This window comes from Felis catus, chromosome D4 (assembly GCF_018350175.1).
Source record: "Felis catus isolate Fca126 chromosome D4, F.catus_Fca126_mat1.0, whole genome shotgun sequence".
Lineage (NCBI taxonomy): Eukaryota > Metazoa > Chordata > Mammalia > Carnivora > Felidae > Felis > Felis catus.
In genome coordinates this window covers 40,484,688-40,504,232 of record NC_058380.1, presented here as the reverse complement: position 1 = coordinate 40,504,232, position 19,545 = coordinate 40,484,688, and the positions used below count along the sequence as shown (strand labels likewise).

General features: G+C 45.9%; 1 protein-coding gene across 1 annotated transcript in view; it reads left to right on the top strand.

Moving 5' to 3' along the window:
- Nucleotides 1–1,319: 1,319 nt before the first annotated feature.
- TTC39B (tetratricopeptide repeat domain 39B) overlaps nucleotides 1,320–19,545 on the top strand; it is a 125,413-nt gene continuing 107,187 nt past the window's right edge. Inside the window, 2 exon segments of the mRNA XM_023242337.2 lie at nucleotides 1,320–1,361; nucleotides 1,363–1,563. Of these exon segments, the coding sequence (XP_023098105.1) occupies nucleotides 1,320–1,361; nucleotides 1,363–1,563 (243 nt within the window).

The following is a 19,545-nucleotide window of genomic DNA, read 5'->3' as shown; positions in this document are numbered from 1 at the left end:
ACCTCAAACAAGTTACTTAACTCTCTGAGCCTCAATTTATTCATCTGTAGTATACTAGTACCTACTTCATGGGGTTATGAAGGATAAATGAGATAATATGTATGAGGTGCTCAGCATAGTCCTGACCTATAGTAAGTACTCAACAAATGTTAGCTATTTTTATGATTATGATTAATGATGACCATTAAATAGCCTTTCACGAACCAGACACAAAAGACCACATGCTCTATGATTCAATTTATATGAAATTCTAGCAAAGTCAAAACGATGGTGATAGAAAGTAGACCAGTGGTTGCCAGAGGCCATGGAGGGGGGAGGGGGCATGAATGACAGCAAAGGAGCACAGGGAACTTTTGGGATGGTGTTTTGTAAACATTTGTCATGGAATTAAATTTAGCGAATTTGATTGTGTGTAAAACAAAGCAGACAAAAAAATACCCCAACCCTAAAAAATATAGCTTTTAATTTTCTAGTTGGATAGTTTAATTATTACATGTTAGAAGCAAGAATGAATTTCTAAACTCAGCCAGCAAATATTTGTTGGGTACCTATTATGTGCAAGGCACTGTTCTAGTGCTGAGGATACAGCCTTGAAGTGGACAGCATCTCAACCCTCATACAGCTTACAGTTCAAGCATGAATTAGATACATGTGTTTGGGGCCACAAAAGTCAGTGTGGGATGTTATGCGGACATAATCGAGACAGGGGAGTAGGAGGAGGGGTAGAGGAGCTCCAACTTATATAAGTATCTGTTCCGTGGATTTTCCTTTATTTTTCAAACATAACACAGAAGTAAACACAGCGTGCCTCTATCTGACGTAGTGTTTGGGCACGTGGCGTGACAGAGGCCTCTGGGTGACAGGTGATCTTGAGTGACCCAGGGCTGCCCTCTGGTCCCCAGTATCTGTGAGTCTCACGTGGCGACGCAAGCGGACTGGCATCTGCCCACGGACCAGGTGGACGCTTCCACCGGCCTGTAGAGTAGCGCGCCCTCGACCTTGTCAACTAGGCGCTCTCTTGCCTCCAGGCTACCAAGAGCCCCATCCTCTCCCGCCCCCACGCCTCGGCAGAGCTCACTATGCTGGGCCCCGGCAAGCACCCGCCCAGAATGTGGGCCAAACCACCGAAGTCTCAGCCTGCGGGATGACTCCGCCCACCAAGTGACCCTACCCACGGGTGACCCCGCCCACTCGGGGGGCGGAGACTCGTTGCGGGAACCTGGTTAACTCTTCAGTTTGAGTCGCGTGGGGGGGGCGGGGCGAGGCCTGCGGGGGGCGGAGCTTGCGGCGAGGCGGGCCGCTTGGCGCGGGCTAGGGAAATGGATGTTCTGCTGGTCTGCGGGCGCCGGGGGCGGGGAAAGCACTCGCTCAGCTCGGCGCTGGCCCCGCCCGCGACCCGGCGGGAGCCCGGGGCCGCCCCCTTCCTCCCTCACTGGCGCTGTGCTGAGTCCCGAGTCGAGAAACCTCGCAGGCTCTGAGCTCCCTGTCTGGGTTTTGGGTGGCTGCAGCCTGAGGAGGAACATGGCGCTCGTAGGCAACGGAGCAGAGCTGGAGGCGGACGAGGTACTGGCTGGTGGGGGTGCGGGTACTGTCCCTGGAGTCCGGGAGGGATGAGCGAGCCCGGCAGGGACGGCCAGGGTCCGCCCCCTTGGTCCCCAGTCTGGGACAGGCAGCCTCCGGTTCGGAGGAAGGAGCAGGGGCTGCGGGGGGGGGGGCGGGGGGAGGGCACCCGGCCTGGGAGGTCTTTCCCTGCGGCCGCGAGGAGGGCGCTCGGAGCGGAGGCGCTGCGGAGTTTGGGGCGCCGGCACCGCGGGGTCGTGGGATAGAGGACACCACGTCGGGTCGGCGGGTGGTTGGGTGCGAGTGCGCGGGAGCGCGGGACTCGCAGCCCTGGGCTGTTCTGAGACTGTTCAGGAGCGCCTGGGCTTTTTGAGGTCTGACCCTGAAGTCCCGATACTGGCCCTCGGGGTTTGTGGAATCTCACTTCTGTGGAAGTTTCCAGGTGGCAGAACCGAAAGGCTTCAGTCGGTGACAGGAGGAGGACAGGCTGAGGAAGGAGCCCCAGGGGTGTTTGCGCGAGCGGACAGGGCACGGGCTGCCGAGGGGCCGGAGGGCTGCAGGACCGGAGCAGCAGCCCAGGAACTGGTGCTTTCTCCGCAGTCCACAGGGCACGGGCCTTTCCCACGCAGGTCCGCCGTGGCGGTGGTGGACGGAAGAGAACCGACTCCGGCCTCTTCACTTCTCCACTGTATTTAAATAGCCATTTCCTCCGGTGGCGGGCGCGCGGGGGTCTGAGCACCCTTTGGCGCGCGCGCTGGACCTGTTGATTTATTGATTGTTCCTTTCAGCCGCACTTGGCAGTTCCGGAGAGACGCTCCCTCTTGCGCTGGAAGTTGAGGCCGGCAGCAGCACCCACATTTGCTGCTGCTGCTGCCATTTTACCTGACTTGAATTTTACAAGTCGCTGCTGGAGGAGGTTTAGTTTCAAATGATGCAATAGTGGAAGATCTGGAGGAGGCGGGTTAAGATTCCAGTCCCATCTCTTTCATGTTGGAAAACTCCTGACAACGAATTGTGTTCTCAGTGTAGCCCTTAATATAAAAACGAAACAAAAACCAAACTACAGCTCCTTTACACGACTGACCGGCAAGAGGGCAAGCCGGGTCATTGAGAACCTTCCTTACAGCCAGTCCCTTGCAATGAGGACCCCCAAGACCACAAAACAATGAGCCACAATTTGCTAAGTTGCATCTATTTATTGTTGAAACTTTTACACTACACATAAAGGCAAGTGATGAAATAGCATATTTGTTGCTATTTTCATCCATGACAACCTTTCTTTATTTATAGCTTTAGGCTGTCTTTGTGGTATGACCTAGAGCCTCCTGCTTTTCTTTCCTCCTTAGTTCTTTTCTTTAATCAAGGTAGTAACACTGTCATGGCGCTTTGGCCATGCATACACTCCCTTCCTCAAAAGTTTTTATGGCTGTCTGTTATATATTAAGTATTTATATATCTGGCATGCAAGGCCCTGGCAAAATGATCAAAATGTGATGTTCCAGCCTGTTCCCAACTGCTTCCCTTTGTATAACCAGTTAATTTGATCAGTGTTATTATGCCCATATTATAGATGAGGAAGCAAGACTGGAAGTAGATTGTAAATATGGAGTGAATTTTTGAATCCCTAGTCTGCTAGTCTAAAAAGATTTGGTAGTCTTAGGGCTGTATAATTGTCTAGACCAGAGCATTGTTGAGAAAGAAAGGGGATGCTATTAATAATTAACACTTGGACAGTAGGTGTGAATTGGGACTGTCCTGGGCTTATAGAAATACATAGTCATCCTAGCTATGCCCACTGCTTACAAGATGAACCGAAGTGTTAAGATACTGTAGCTAGGGAGGAGGACTCTAGTTCTGTGGGGGAAGTTAGGTCTCAGAACAACAGAGAGCTTGGCACACAGCTTCTTGGTAAATACACATTTGTTAAATGAATGAATAAAAGCAGAAATGATGTTTCTTAATAATTTCTCATTATTTGCTTTATTTTTCTTTTTTTAAATTCAGTAACTATTAGGCTCCTATTAACATGTAATGTACTATGTTGGTCCTAGGAGGTGAGCAAAGTATAAACAAATTTTTTTGTTCCTGCCAAATTCACATTTATTCCTCACAGTATCCCATTTCTATTGGTATAAATTTTGCAAACATTAAAAAAAAATGTTTATTTATTTTTGGCGGTGCCTGGGTGGCTCAGTCAGTTGAGTGTCTGACTTCGGCTCAGGTCATGATCTCATAGTTCATGGGTTCGAGCCCCGCGTCGGGCTCTGTGATGACGGATCAGAGCCTGGAGCCTGCTTCGGATTGTGTGTCTCCCTCTCTCTCTGCCCCTCTCCTATTCGCGCTTTGTCTCTCTCTCAAAAATAACTACACATTAAAAAAAAATTAAAAAAAAAAAAGAAAATGTTTTTTTAGTTTTGAGAGGGGGGGAGGGGCAGAGAGAGAGGGAGACACAGAATCCGAAGCAAGTAGAGCTGTCAGCACAGAGCCGGCTGTGGGGCTTGAACTCACGTACGGTAAGATCATGACCTGAGCCGAAGTCGGAGGCTCAACCCACTGAGCCACCCAGGCCCCCAAATTTTGCAAACATTTATTGAACATTTGCTCTGTGCTGAAACTTGGTAGGTGCCTTAGAAAGAGAAGACACCGTTTTAGCTCTCTAGGGTTCTCTGTCTAGGTAGGGAGATATGACATGTGTATAAGAACTCCAGAATAGAGCTCAAGGCCGTGTAAGCAAGTAGGAAGTAGTGCATTGTGGACTGGGTACCCTTGACTTCCTTGTAGAAAGTCCCTAACATTTCATTGGCCTGAGCACTCTACCGTGTCTACACGGAGTGAACAAGACCTGGCTCTTCAATTTTACTGGGTGTGTGAAACTAAGATGGCTTATTTCAGCCGGGGAGCTTTTTAAACACTTTAATATACATTTGATAGGCTTTGTGGCTATTATTTTATATCCTAGGGAAGTAGAAGGGGGCCATGCGGTGTAGTTGGAAAAGTAGCTAGGAATTAGACGAACTGGGCTCTCTGTCAGTAATTTGCCCGTTAGCCATGTATTCAGTATGTGTGCAGACATCTGCCCGCAGATACAACGGGGCACCAGACTGATAAGGTTTCTATCTACAACTTAGTGATTTCATTGAGTAAGTCTCATTTTCTTAGGGTTCTTTTAAGTTTCCTCATCTGAGGAAGGTGGGGCTGGATGAACCCTAAGTGTTCTTCCATTTCTAGAAGTCTATATTTTTGTGGGGGGGATGCTCCTTTTTGGGAGGAGAGCTAATAAAATGGGACTTCCTTTTCTTTCAGAGTTTCTCAGGAGATGATGGTGGTAGAGAAACTGTCATGGTGGCTGGGGGATGGAGTGTTTTCTTAGGTAAACTGGTATTTCTTCTTGTTGTTGTTTTTCCGTTTAGTTGCTAGGAGGATAAATGTGGGAACACAGAAGTTAGGGCTTGCAACCTCAAGGGTGGCAGAAATGGGTTCTGGAGGGAGGCAAAAACATCTTAGATATTACAATGGTTTTATGACCCTTCAGAGCTTGATCAACAATATCTTATTACTTAGCATTAAAATTTCTTTCCTTGAGTTTTCTTGGGTATTATGTAAGCAACGTTCACATCAAGTTCATGACAGATATACAGTATGTATGCAAGGTCAGTACTATAAACCTACGACAAATAGATGGGAAGGACTGGAGAACTTTGTATCAGTTACTTGATCTTTAAGTTCTGTCTCTCCTGGTGACCTCCTCCTATGTACAGGCCACCCATTGGCTGCCTTGTGGATGTTGCTTATGTTTGGCCCTGAGTGCTTTCATGAATGACTTAGTATCTGAAAATTAAATAGGAACAGGTTATATTTTATTATTTAATCCTATTAAAGTTATTCAGTCCATCAGTAGTTGTCGGGTACTAAAAAAAGAACATATCAGTAGTATCTGAATGAATATCTGCAGCTACTTAAGTTAAAAATTCTTTTCTTCTGTGAAACAAAAGTTCACTAAAAATAACTTTTTTTAAGTTTCCATTTTTATTTTTTATTTAAGTAATTTCTACACCCAGTGTGGAGCTCGAACTCACAACCCCGAGATCAAGAGTCACATACTCTTCTAACTGAGCCAGCCAGGCACTCCCCAAAATAACTTCTTTAAAAAGTGATTTTTAAGAAGACAAATTTTCAATTGTTTTACCTTTGAAAAATAGCAGTTTTGAATGTCTGTTAAAAATTTGGTTGCAGGGGCGCCTGGGTGGCGCAGTCGGTGAAGCGTCCGACTTCAGCCAGGTCACGATCTCGCGGTCCGTGAGTTCGAGCCCCGCGTCAGGCTCTGGGCTGATGGCTCAGAGCCTGGAGTTTGTTTCTGATTCTGTGTCTCCCTCTCTCTCTGCCCCTCCCCCGTTCATGCTCTGGCTCTCTCTGTCCCAAAAATAAATAAACGTTGAAAAAAAAATTAAAAAAAAAAATTTGGTTGCATTGATATTGTTATGTAGAAATTGGAAATTTGCATGTGTAATCTGATACATTAAAAGCCACTCAGCAAATACAGTTATAAAGTTAAATGTTAATAGCTTTAAAATTTTCAATTTAACTTAAAATATTTATTTTAACTTAAAATATTTATTTAGGTATTCCAAATCCATTGTTGAGTAAAAAAGAAGAAACTTTATACTGGCTTTTTTAATGTATGAAGCACATATACATCTCAGTGTTATTGAACTTTCATGGTGGGTATGGTTAGGAAAAATTGTCTAAAAGGGCTCCTTAAGAGGGCTATATGGAAAAAAGTGAGAAACACCGGTTGAAGAAAGAAACGGCTAATGTGGCAGGTGCTTTTGTGGCCTGCCTTTTTGGCTCAGGGTTTCTGAGATCTAATTCTAACTTAGAAAATTTATCTTTGGAATTTTAGATGAAGTTTAGATAAGATTGATTGCTACAGTTTTTTAAAGAATCAGATTCATTTTTTTTTTAAGTTTATTATTTTGAGAGCAAGAGAGAGAGTGCATGCATGCCAGCTGGGGAGGGACAGAGAGAGAGAGAGAGAGAGAGAGAGAGAGAGAGAGAGAGAGAGAGAGAGAGTGAATCCCAAGCAGGCCCCACACTGTTAATGTGGAGCCCAATGCAGGGCTCAAACCCACGACCTGTGAGATCATGACATGATCCGAAATCAAGTCGGACGCTTAACCCAATAAGCCACCCAGGTGCCCAAGAATCAGATTCATTCTTTTATTCCCCCGGTGTTCACTGAGTACATCTCAGGTGCTAACAGTCTGTATGTGCTGGAGGTACCCACTAAGGTAAGACAGCATTATTGCCTTTGAGGAACCTACGCTCTTAGCAAAAGACACAGTTGTGCAAGTAACTAGTTCTGTCTTTGGATCGAGGTAGGTTTTAGGTAGAAGGGTCATGTAATTTATTGTCCGTAGCAGGGCAGTATGAGAGTAAATGGGATGCTTTTAGTAATTACCCTAGGCCAACAGGTGCAACACAGGGATGCCACCCTAGTTTAGGGGCTGACAGCGACTTTAAGATAAAGAGATAGATAGCATTTGAACTGGGTCTTGAATGGTGAGCAGGCTTGTGCCCAGCAGAGCAAGTGGGATATGGCACAGGCTTTGTGGAAGTTGAATGTGGGCAGGAATGAGAGCACATCTGGGTTCAGCAGGGCCCCCAGCCAGCGGGAGGGAGAGCCAGTGAGGGCTGAGACCACAGAGGCCAGCTTGGGTCATGTGGGACCGCATCTGGAGCATCATGCTAAGTGTGGGTGAAATCTCCTGAAAAATGGGAATCTGGAAGGTTTTTTAGCCAGGCAAGTGTGATAAGGTTATTTCTTTTAGGAAGAAGAATCTGGTGAAGTTAATGCAGCCAGATTGTGGAAGTGGCGGCAGGAAGGGCGAGAGGCTTGTTGCAAGAGTTAATGTGGGAGGAGGTAAGGACAAAAGTGGAGCAGAGGCCACGGTCTTTGAAAGAAGAGGCCAGATGTGAGGGAGAACATGGAGGAGGAATTGTCTTGGGGGCCTTTTCCCCAGTTTGAGGGGCAGCGGATGGGGAGGGGTGGGGAGCTGTTCAGTGATAATTCTGGGTTCCTTGTGTGGCTGGGCTGTGGTGCTGTTAACACACGAGGGGTGGGTGTAGAGGACAGGGATGGGGAGTACCTCATGTAGATTATGCTCACCTTTGTGGCTTGCTATGACTTTCCTTTTTTTTTTTTTTTAATGTTTAGTTACTTAATTTGAAAGATAGCATGGGGCAAAGAGATAGAGAGAGAGAAGAGAGAGGATCCCACGCGGGCTCCGTGCTATCAGCACAGAACCTCACCCGGGGCTTGATCTCACAAACAGTGAGATCATGACCTGAGCCGCAATCAAGAGTCAGACACTTAACCGACTGAGCCACCCAGGTACCCCCTCACTGTGACTTTTCATTACTGAGGGACTGTTTATGAGTGCGTGAATTTGGGCAGGGCTGAGAAAGGGTGTTTACAAATTGGTTCTGCAGATTAGTGGGAGGTAAAAATAGCATCGGCTTATGCCATCAGCCTCCACGTCCTCCTCAGGTTAACCAACTGGCAGTTTTCCTGATTTGTTCAACCTTGAGCCTCTTGAAATCCCGTCTCTTCTTGGAATGCCACCTTCTCAGTGAAACTTGCCTTCACTTTCTCTTCCCCGTCCCTTCGTACCTGGATACCCGCTTCCTTCCTCTCAAGTCCAGTAGCACAGGTATGCTCTTTCTAGGCAGGTCTCCGGTCTCCCTGGGGTTAGCTGTTTGCCTTCCTTTCTTAGCTTAGTTCCCTGCCCATGGGTGCTGTTACTAATTATCGACGGTGTGAATCTGATAGTATGAATTCTGTGAGGCTCATGGTTTCCACCTAACCATTTGTTGACATCTTCTCAGGCCCGAGTGTTGGGGGACCCGGTGGCCATCTCAGGTGGGTCTCCTGAAGTCACTGTGTGCTCACTTTCCAGAAGATGAGTATCTGGAGACTGCCCAGTGCTTGTGAGGCTTTCTGGGGAGAGCTTTCTGTTGGTCCCCGACTGTGTCAGAACTTTCTTCCCACTCCTTGCTTAGTGGATATTGGTCCTCCACCCTGGCCAGTTGGCCATATTGGTTGGGTCACCACACCTCTCTAAAGGGACTCCTCAAGTGTCGAATGCCTGAAGGTTCAAATGCCATTATGCTACTTATGCTCTTTGTTTAAAGACTGTGGCTGTGTAGTAAAGTGCTTCCCTGCTGAGATCCTTAGGCATGTCCCCTTAGTATTGCTGATATTATGCTGACATATACATAGAGCCTACATATTTTAAAATATTTTAATGAAATAACGTGACATATATGTATTTGTTGGGTCTGATTGCAACTAGTAAGTAAGAATTATTCAGTCTAATTTGATGTGTTGAATATTGCACTAGGTGCTGTAGAGGCAGACACAGCTCCAGCTCTAAGTTGGGGTCTAGTAGGGAATGGGAGCAGGTGTACAGACAAATAGATATAATACTCTGTGCTGAGACCATAAAGGAGGATTGCCAGGGTGCTTTGGGAACGCAGAAGGAGGGCACCTCATCCTAAAGGGAGGATGGGTAGTCAGGGATGGTCTCCTTGAGGAGGCCATTTCTTAGAAAATCTGGATCTTACAGGATGAATAGGGGTTAACCATGAGGAGAGAGTGGGTAACGAGGGGAATTCTTGAAGTGTGTCCCAGGGAGAGGGAACAGCAGGCATAAGGTATAGAGGTGGGGGGAGAGTCGGTGGTGCTCCGGGTGGCAGAGAATGAGTCTGGAAGGGTAGGATGGGCCGTCCGATTCTTTCATGCCAAGTTGTGGGTATTACCATGTGCATTTAAGGGTTTAAGCTAAGGAGAGGTGTGGAGAGACCAACGCTGTAGGTGGCTTTGTCTGGCAGTGCGTGGAGGCTGATTGGAGGGAGACAGGACCCCAGGTGGAGAGGCAGGTGCTTTTCTGGTGTTTTGTTTGTCAGTGGCTGTTATAGCCCTCTGAAGGCCCATTGTATGCAGGTGTAGCTAAGCACTGGGATAACATGGTGGGTAAGATAAGGAGCAGACACTTGAGAATGTGGGCCCAAACGCACAACTCTAACTTGGAGTAGGGGAGAGGCCAGACAGAGTGTAAGTACCCTGGCGCTCCTAGGAAGAGGAGAGGACACTCACAGGGCAGTCATCAGGATGTCATGCCCCCACCCGCAAGCAGCTGACTTGGTTTCCTGACCTAGTCTTTATTACCCAGCTGTGTGATGGAAGAGCAAGTCCCTTTAAGCCTTTTGGGCTTTGGTTTCCTTACAGGTAACGTGAAAGAGGTGACATTGGCCATCTATTTCTGAAGTGCTTTTCAGCTTTGACATCGATGATCTAGATGGTGGTTTTGATCTGGATATTGAGGGGTGGATTTCAGCAGGCAGCAGCGGGACAGCTCACACCTTCATTCCTTGAAGCGGAGGGAGCCGCAGAGGAAACAGGCTTGGGCAAGGATGAAGCATGACGGAGGCCATTGCGTGCAAGTGGGGGGCTGGCAGGGGCTGTGTGGCCGAGGCAGGAGGGCAGTGCTGTGTGTGTTGCTGCAGTGCTCAGCTAGGGAGCTGGGGTCTGTCTTTTTCTATTTTCTTCTTTGACAGTGGGGAGACACATGTATCCTCCTGTATTCGGGGAATGTGTTTCCTTCTCTTCTCCCCTCCCCTCCGGTCCCCTCGGCTCCACCCCCCCCCCCCCCCCCCCCCGCCTTTTTATAAAGAAAGCAGTGAGGATTCTATTTCTTGGTTTTGCTTTGTCCTTTCTCAACTTGTTTCGGAAGTTTTAAACAAATGACTGTCCACTGCAATGCAGTGGTTAAGGAGGCAGACAAGTCAGACATGCCTGGGTAATTCCATAGACTTACGTTTCATCACGTAGACTCTTACTCTTGGCTGAGTTCTGAGATGCAGAACCACATGGCGCACCACTGCTGTCTCTCCCCGCTTCCTTGGACTGCTCCGTCCCAGAGTTCTGGGGTTCCTGGTCTTTTTTCAACTCATGAGCGCAGTCCTTCCATTCAGAACTAAAGGAAACAAACCTCAGATTCTCACATCATTTCTCCGGCCAAAGAGGGTATGATCTTTCTGAAAGGAGGAGGGCAAGACAGATGACAGGGTGAGAGATTCCTCAAGAGAGGGGAATGAGGCCTAACTGCAAAGCCTCTCCCAGGAGCACTCATTGTGCGGAATCACTGGCTGAGGGCTGACTGCCCAGGAGCACTCCCTGTGCACGGCAGTATCGAGCTTCTGAAGAGGGCCAGCTCGGGTTCAGATCCTGGCTTCCCATTTGCTGTGTGACCTCGGGCATGTATTTAACCTGTCTGATGCTCTTCATTTATAAAACGGTAATAATGGTACCTACCCGTAAGGGTGCTGATGAGGCTGAAGTAAGGGTCTACTTCACAAAGCGCTTGGCATATAGCATTTTCAGAGTTACTCTGAAAGTGGTAGTTCTCTTTTCCTTTTGCTTACCTTAAGATGTTGCTGCCACTGCCTACTACTTAGGGGTTTGGTGAAGAATCTGTGCGTTCAGATATAATTTTACCTTATTTTTGCAGCCAACTGAGAGGGAAACTCTCTAAGCATGCATTCAAGAAACAGGAAGTGACTGGCCCAGGGTCTCTCAACTCACTTAGGCATGGAATTGGCATTAGAAGTCAAGTGCTCTAACTCTACATTCAGTGCCCTTCCCACTAGGTCAGAGGGTGGCAGACTTAGAAGGACAAATGTACTCTGCCCCCTTCCTTCCTGTCTTTGTCAGTAAAGTTATATTGGGACACAGCCCTGTCTGGTTGTGTAGGGGTTGCCCGTGACTGCTTTCACTAAACTGCAGAGTTGAATAGTTGGGGCACAGACTGTGTGACCCACGTGGCCTGACTATTTGTCAATTCTTTATGGAAAAATTTTGCTGACCTTTGTACTAGGTGATTTCAGGGCCTATACGTAAGTTGATTATAATGTGTTGTAAGCCTTCTGAATTCAATTTGCTTGTTTTCTTAATATTCCTATAAGCATCAAAAACTAGGAAAAAATAGGAATTTATTTGACACATCCCATGAAGTGGTACGGTACACGTTCTGGAGTTAGACGGACGTGAGTTTGAACTCCTCCTCCGTGTAATACCTTGGATAAATTAAGCTTCGGTTTCATCTGTGAAATGAACATAATAAAACCTACTTCAGTGGGTTATTGTGGAGATTAAAGTCCTATAAAGGGCTTAGCATATGGGGCACAAACGTTTCTTGGCTCTTTTGTTATTGAGGCTGCACGTGTGGATGCTTGACATTGTTTTCCCAACTGTGTAAGAAACTGGCCGTGTGAGGGTCGGCCCATCCAACCCCTGTCCAGCAGTTGGATTCCTTTAGGATAGATGCAGGTACCTCTCAGGCTACTCCCAGGACTCCAGCCCAGGACTCCAGCCTGGTCAGTTCTGTGTTTATAGTCCTCACCCTTTCCTTCCCTGAGGTGGTGGGGGGAAGCCACTTAACCACAAAAGAGAACGGGAAACAGAGGCTCAAAGCAGAAAAGTGTGGATATTTGTCAGGAAGGCATTGGTACTCTCACTCATATTTTGAAAATGGCTTTTCCCTCTTGACACATAGTGGTATATATGGTAACCTTTGGTTTTTCTAGACATTATGCTGTGCAGAACCATCCCCTCGTTAACACTGGTGAATGTCGTGGCATTGTTACAGTCTTTTCAGGTAGCACCTAGATGTTAACAGGAGACCGTGACCTGTAAAAGGTATGCTTGTGTTCAGTTACTTGGTGTAAGGTTAAATTAAAAGGTAAGGAGGGGACAGTGTGTGTGCACTCCTGGTGTGGAGGGGCTCTAGGGTTCCTGCCCAACCCCAAAGCAATGTGCCATGCCAAACTGCTCTTCCAAGTCCTACTTAAAATCTGTTCACAGCTTCTCATTGCCTTCGAAGTATTTTTTTTTTTAATCTTTATTTATTTTTGAGACAGAGAGGGAGAGACCGAGCGTGAGCAGGGGAGGGGCAGAGAGAGAGGGAGACATAGAATCTGAAGCAGGCTCCAGGCTCTGCACTGTCAGCACAGAGCCTGATGCAAGGCTTGAACTCACAAGCTGTGAGATCATGACCTGAGCCGAAGTCGGAGGCTTAACCGACTGAGCCACCCAGGCACCCCTGCCTTTAAGGTATCATGCAAACACCTTAGCACGACATATAAGGCCTTCCCTAGAATCTAGCTCATTGGTTCTCACACTTTAGTGTGCATACGTCACCAGGTTAGGGGAGTGGGTGATTTGTTAAGATGCACATTCCTACGCTCCCCCGCATGAGCCGTTCCTATTCAGTAGGTTGGGGCGGGGGTGGCTCCCAGATGTTTGCATTCTTAACAGGACTAATATCAGCCATGCTGAAGTGCTTGTAGTTCCCCTTCTATGCCCCAGCTCCCCGGTCAGTCCTTTCTCACTTCCCGGCTTTGGATATGCCATTTCATCACCTGGCCAGTTCTGCTTCATCATTGAAGACTTGGGGACACCTCTCCTCCTCCAGCCTTCTTAGATATTCCCTCCTTCCGTCCTGTGGAGGTGCTTAATAACTATGCAGCATTCCTGGCTGCCTCGAAGACGAGATAATCCTTTTTTGGCATATGTGCCATGACATCTGGCAGGGATGGGATGTAGACGCGCTCCGTTGTTCCAAAAGGAAAGGGTGGTCCTTCTCTAGAGCAGAAAAGGAATTCCCTTCAGGGGTTTCTAACAATGAGATGTTTTTATCTTCTCAACCAGGAAGGAGAGTTCGCCTCCATATCTATTAGTCTTATTTCAGTACACTTGAAAATCAAAACAGCTTTATTGAGGGGTGTAAATACATACCATAAAATTGACTCCTTTTTAAGTGTACAATTCAGTGATTGTTAGGAAGTTTACAGAATTGTTCAGAGATCACTACAGTCCAGTTTTTTTTTTTTTTAAATTGAGGCATAATTGGTGTAAAACATTATATTTGTTTTAGGCGTACAACATAATGATTTGATATTTGTATATATTGCAAAATGATCATCGTAGTGAGCCTAGTTAACATCTGTCACCATACATAGTTACATTATTTTTCTTTCTTTTTTTTTTTTTTAATTTTTTTTTCAACGTTTTTATTTATTTTTGGGACAGAGAGAGACGGAGCATGAACAGGGCAGGGGCAGAGAGAGAGGGAGACACAGAATCGGAAACAGGCTCCAGGCTCTGAGCCATCAGCCCAGAGCCTGACGTGGGGCGCGAACTCACGGACCGCGAGATCGTGACCTGGCTGAAGTTGGACGCTTAACCGACTGTGCCACCCAGGCGCCCCTACATTATTTTTCTTGTAATGAGAACTTTTAAGATCTATTCTCTTAGCAACTTTCCGATGTGCAACATGTTATTATTAGACATAGTCACCATGCTGTACCTCACATCCCCAGGACTTACTTATTTTTTAACTGGAAGTTTGTACCTTTTGACCCCCGTCATCCATTTTTCCCACCCCCCCAACGCAATCCAATTTAAGAACATTTCCACACCCCATCAAGATTCTTGTACCCAGTTGCTCTCGTCTCAATACACTTTTAACACTTAAAATAATTGAAAAACTTAAAATTGCTAGGAGAAAACAAAATTTCCCAGGCAGAAATAAAAATGAGATGCCATTATATATCAGGGGGATAATGCAAAAGTGTTAGGCATCAAAAAACAGGACTGGAGAGCAAGGTGCATTTGGGTCAGTACTTGATTTGGCTTTTACACTATCGATATCATCAAAGAGAGGTTCGAGGGCTACATGTAATTTGTGTCCAAATGAATAATTTGTCCCATTTGCAAGAAAGCAGATGTGTAGTGTACATGGATAAAGGTTTTTCCTGATTTTCTAGTTCATTTCCCAAGGCAGATTTCTACCCAGTATGCTTAGCTTTTTATCCAATATGTTTAGTTCCTGCTAGAGGAATAAACAAGCAATTGCATTGCTAAGCCATTCGCAGTAGAATGAAAGGGGCTGTCACCACAGCTGAAGTCTCAAGTGGGACGAAGAATCAAATGAAATCAGCCTCTTTTTAAGCATCCCTGAAATTTCGATTTGTTGTGTGTCTTCTCAGGAAGGCATGTGAGAGAGAAAGTAGAAGGCACATGGGTGGGCTTACAGGTTAGCAGACACGGGTTGAGTTCTGCCACTTGCTGGCAGTGTGACCAGGGGCACATTACTTAATCTGATATTCTGTGAGCTTCAGTCTCTCATTAGTCAAATGGGATTCTACTGCCCATCTTAGAGGTGCCAGGTGCAACCCTGGCACCTCACCCAGGGCCTGTCATACTATAAATACTTAGTTGCAGCCATTAATTTGAATAGCATCTGTGTATAGATTTCATTTTTTTTTTAATTAAAAAAAAAATTTTTTTTTTTAACATTTATTTATTTTTGAGACAGAGACAGAGCATGATCGGGGGAGGGTCAGAGAGAGAAGGAGACCCAGAATCCGAAACAGGCTCCAGGCTCTGAGCGGTCAGCACAGAGCCCGACTCGGGGCTCGAACTCACGGACCGCGAGATCGTGACCTGAGCCGAAGTCGGACGCTCAACCGACCGAGCCACCCAGGCGCCCCAGTTTTGTTTGTTTTTTATTTTCAAATTCAAACAGTGGTAAATGTCCTTATGGAGAACTTGCCTAAGCCAGGTAACCAAGGGCAAGGCAGGTGGAACCATAGTTTCCTCACTCCTGCAGCGGGGCTGAGTGAAATAGCATGCGGTCTGGCTGGGGTAGATAGGGAGCATTCACAAAATGAGGATGACTGGAGTTTATTCACACACTTGATGCTTTTAGAAGCTTGAGGTGTTCACATTTCTAACAGTTTGCTTGTTTAGTGATAATAGCATATGTGTGTATGTGGTATTTCTCCCAGCTTTTCCAAATAGAAACGATTGAGATTCATGGAATTCATGTTCATCAAAGAATAAACTTTTTTTTTTTTCCATAAATAGATGAGATGACTTTACTGAGATGTGAGGCTCCACAAATCAAAATGTATCTAATTATTGGGGCGCCAGGGTGGCTCAGTCGGTTGAGTGACTTTGGCTCAGGTCATTGATCTCACAGTTCGTGAGTTCAAGCCCTGCATCCAACTCCCTGCCCTCTGTGTGGAGCCCACTTTGGATCTTATGTCCCTCTATCTCTGCCCTTCCCCCACTTGTGCTCTCTCTGGAAAAAAAAAAATTTTTTTTTAAATGTATCCAATTATAGTTGGCATTTAAAAAAGTAGAGCTACTAGCTTAGAAAGAATCAAAGAATCATTTTCTTCTTTTTTTTCTACACTTTATTTTTTAAAATTTATTTTTTACATCCAAAGTAGTTAACATATAGTGCAACAATGATTTCAGGAGTAGATTCCTTAGTGCCCCTTACCCATTTAGCCCATTCCGCCTCCCACAACCTCTCCAGTAACCCTCAGTTTGTTCTCCATATTTAAGAGTCTCTTCTGTTTTGTCCCCCTCCCTGTTTTTATATTCTTTTTGCTTCCCTTCCCTTGTGTTCATCTGTTTTGTATCTTAAAGTCCTCATATGTCGTTCTCTGACTGATTTCGCTTAGCATAATACCCTCTGGTTCCATCCATGTACTTGGAAATAGCAAGATTTCATTCTTTTCAATTGCCGAGTAATACTCCATTGTATATATAAACCACCTCTTCTTTATCCATTCACCCATTGATGGACATTTGGGCTCTTTCCACACTTTGGCTATTGTTGATAGTGCTGCTATAAACATTGGGGTGCATGTGCCCCTTCCAAACAGCATACTTGTATCCTTTGGATAAACACCTAGTTGTGCAATTGCTGGGTCATTGGGTAGTTCTATTTTTAGTTTTTTGAGGAACCTCTATACTGTTTTCCAGAGTGGCCGCACCAATTTGCATTCCCAAGGAATCATTTCTTCTTCTTAAGGCTTACTTGTTTTTACCCCCCTTTGTAGTTTGTGGAGGAGGAGGTTATATTTGGATTTAGCTAAGAGTCAGAACTTCAGGTCTGTATATCTGGGGAAGCAGGTTTCACAGGACAGTCGATTAGGCTCCCCTCAGGGATGTGTGACATGCTTGAATGAACTCCTGTCTCTTTATTGGAGACCACGGAGCATTCATTCCATTTCAGTTGTGGCAATTTGGAGAAAATTGTCCTTTCTGTAATTATTTCAAGAGCAAAGACAAGGCTTTGGGGAAACAAAACAGAATTGCTTAACCAAAACAGCCCTCCCTGTGCCTCATCTGATTCTCCATCTCTGTTTCCCTCCCCAAGTTTCCCCTTCTTTTACTCCCACATTTCTTTCATAATCTAGTCCTGTTGAAACTCACTCCAGAACATGACTCCTTACTGTAGCCTGCCCGTTCTCTCCATCCACACTACCACTAGGGGTTTCTCATGCCCTCACTTCTCGGAGAGCATCCTAACTGGTCTCCTGGCTTCCTGTGCTTTCTGCTATCTGTTCCAGTCTGCAGCCCACGTGCTCATTCACAGACACGAATACATGTTACTCCCTTCCTTAAAACTTTAAGCTTTCTGTAACATTTGGAATAAAATGCTTGCTCCTTCCCGTGGTCTATGTGGTCTGCCTTTTGCTTTCCTCCTCTGGCTCATCTGCTGTTCTCCCCATCATTGGTCCCTGTGTTGTAGCCATCCTGGCTTCCAGCAGATCTGCTGAACGCACCCTGTACTTTCCCACTGTGGTGCTCTTGCATGTTTCCCCAGCCTGGCAGACTTCAGCCAGGTCTTCACATGACCAGCTCCTTCTTAACTTTCCGTCCTCACTTTAAAGATCAGGTTCCAAGTGTGGCTTTCCTGAGGCTCTGTCTTCAAAGCAGCCTTTCTCTTTTCTCTATCACGCATCCTTTTTATTTCCTCTTTGATATGATCACAGTGGGCATTATCTTGTTTATTTTTTTCTCTGTCATCTGTCTGACTCCATCGGGTTTTCAGGGCAGGAAGCAGAAATTGCCGTAGGTCATTTAAGTAAGATGAGTTTAGGAAGGGAAATAGGTGATTACAAAATGCAAAGAGAGGCTGAAGGAGCAGCTCTAGGCTGAGCCTCCAGGGAATGACCTCCGTCCCATCCAGAGCTGACTGCTTAGGGGAGGTGCTCCTATTCCCTGGCTGATTCTAGAGCCAGATGTTCAAGGCACTTTGCAGTAGCTGTCATTCAGGGATCAGGAAGCCAGAATAGAGAAGCTTCCGTTGCCCCTGCTTTTTTATACACAGGGAACTGGAAACTGGACGCTGGAGCACTGCTTTTGAAACTACCTCGGCTTCGTCACTCCTGTTTGACAGCAGAAAAGGCCAGAAAGGGGCAGGAAAGTGGCTTTAGCCTTCTGGATCTTGTACAGGGGAATCTTAGTGGGTGTAGCTTCATTTTCACCCAGAGTTGGTCCACTTCCTCTGCAGTAAATCTTCAAGGCTCGCAGGAACTCCTGTCTCTGAATTATACTGAAGTTCTTCAAATGTCAGTTATGACTCAAGCAAAACTCTATTACGATTGATTTCTTCTGTTATTTCTAGGTGCTTTTCAGCGTCTTTGGCAGTTCTTTGTTTTCAGGTTGGCTGCATATTTTTTTGCCTGTTTTCAGTACAGATAGCTCTCTCAATTAAAAAAAAAGTGATTTAAAAAAAAAAGAAGAAGGCGTTAGGGGCGTTAGGGTCGTTCAGTCGATTGAGCGTCCAACTTCAGCTCAGGTCATGATCTTGCGGTCACTGAGTTCGAGCCCCTCTCAGGCTCTGTGCTGACAGCTCGGAGCCTGGAACCTGCTTCAGATTCTGTGTCTTCCCTCTGTCTCTGCTCCTCCGCCACCGCACTCTGACTCTGTCTCTCAAAAATGAATAAATGTTAAAAAAATTTTTAAAAAGAAATAAAGAGACTTAGTTTTAGAGTTTAGACGTCTGTTACTGTGATATAAATGCTGATGGTCTTTTCAGTCCCTCCCCCCCCCCCCCCCCCCCCCCGAGTATTTAGAGCAATGAGCAAACGGCTAAGAATTGGTAATGAAACGGCTTCAGGTGGCAGCAAATGAAGCAGACCTTTAATATTCTCGTTGTAATAAAGCCAATTTTGTAATGTACATTGGTGTGTAAGTCACCGGCTACATACCTCATTTTTGTTAGGAGAATCAGAACAATGGTTGCATCTTATTGCTAAAATTGTGATGTGCCTTAATCTTGTAAAATTCCTTGGCAAAACAGAATTCTCATAATAAGCAAGTTCTAGGTATTAGATAGAATATGCTCAGAGGGGATAAAGAGTGAGAAATTTAAAAGTTGCCCAGGCCAAATTGGGGACAATTTAAGGCAGTAATGTGTGTAGGCATTTTATTTTTATCTTAAAAAATTTGTTTGTTCTTGAACGAGGGAGAGTGAGTAGGGGAAGGGCAGAGAGAGAGAGAGAGAGAGAGAGAGAGAGAGAGAGAGAGAGAGAGAATCCCAAGCAGGCTTCGCATTGTCAGTGTGGAGCCTGATGCAGGGCTTGAACTTATGCATTGTGCCATCATGCCCTGAGCCAAAACCAAGAATCGGACGCTTGACCGACTAAGCTACCCAGGTGCCCCTGTGTATAGGCATTTTAAATAACGGGACTCCTTGAGCCTATACTGATGATAACTAGATAGATAAATGGGGATATGGGAGGACTTTCACTGTCAGTAAAAGGAGGGAGTGCTGGAGTTGGAAAATCAGTCTTTAGCTATCATTAGTAAACACGAGTCAGGCAGCTATCACCAATGTGCTAAATCTAGGGGCAAATTTGGATGGGGGGCATATTTACACGATCTTACACTGTCTTAGCACAAACTCCTTATTAATTGCAAGACAAAAGTAATAAGTATGTAGTGGAGAAATCAGACAACACCTTGGCCAGGTGATCCAAATTACTGTCACCAGCGGGGGCAGATGAATATGTGTGCCTCCAGACACAAATGACCTGACAAGGACACAGTGTCCCTTGTGT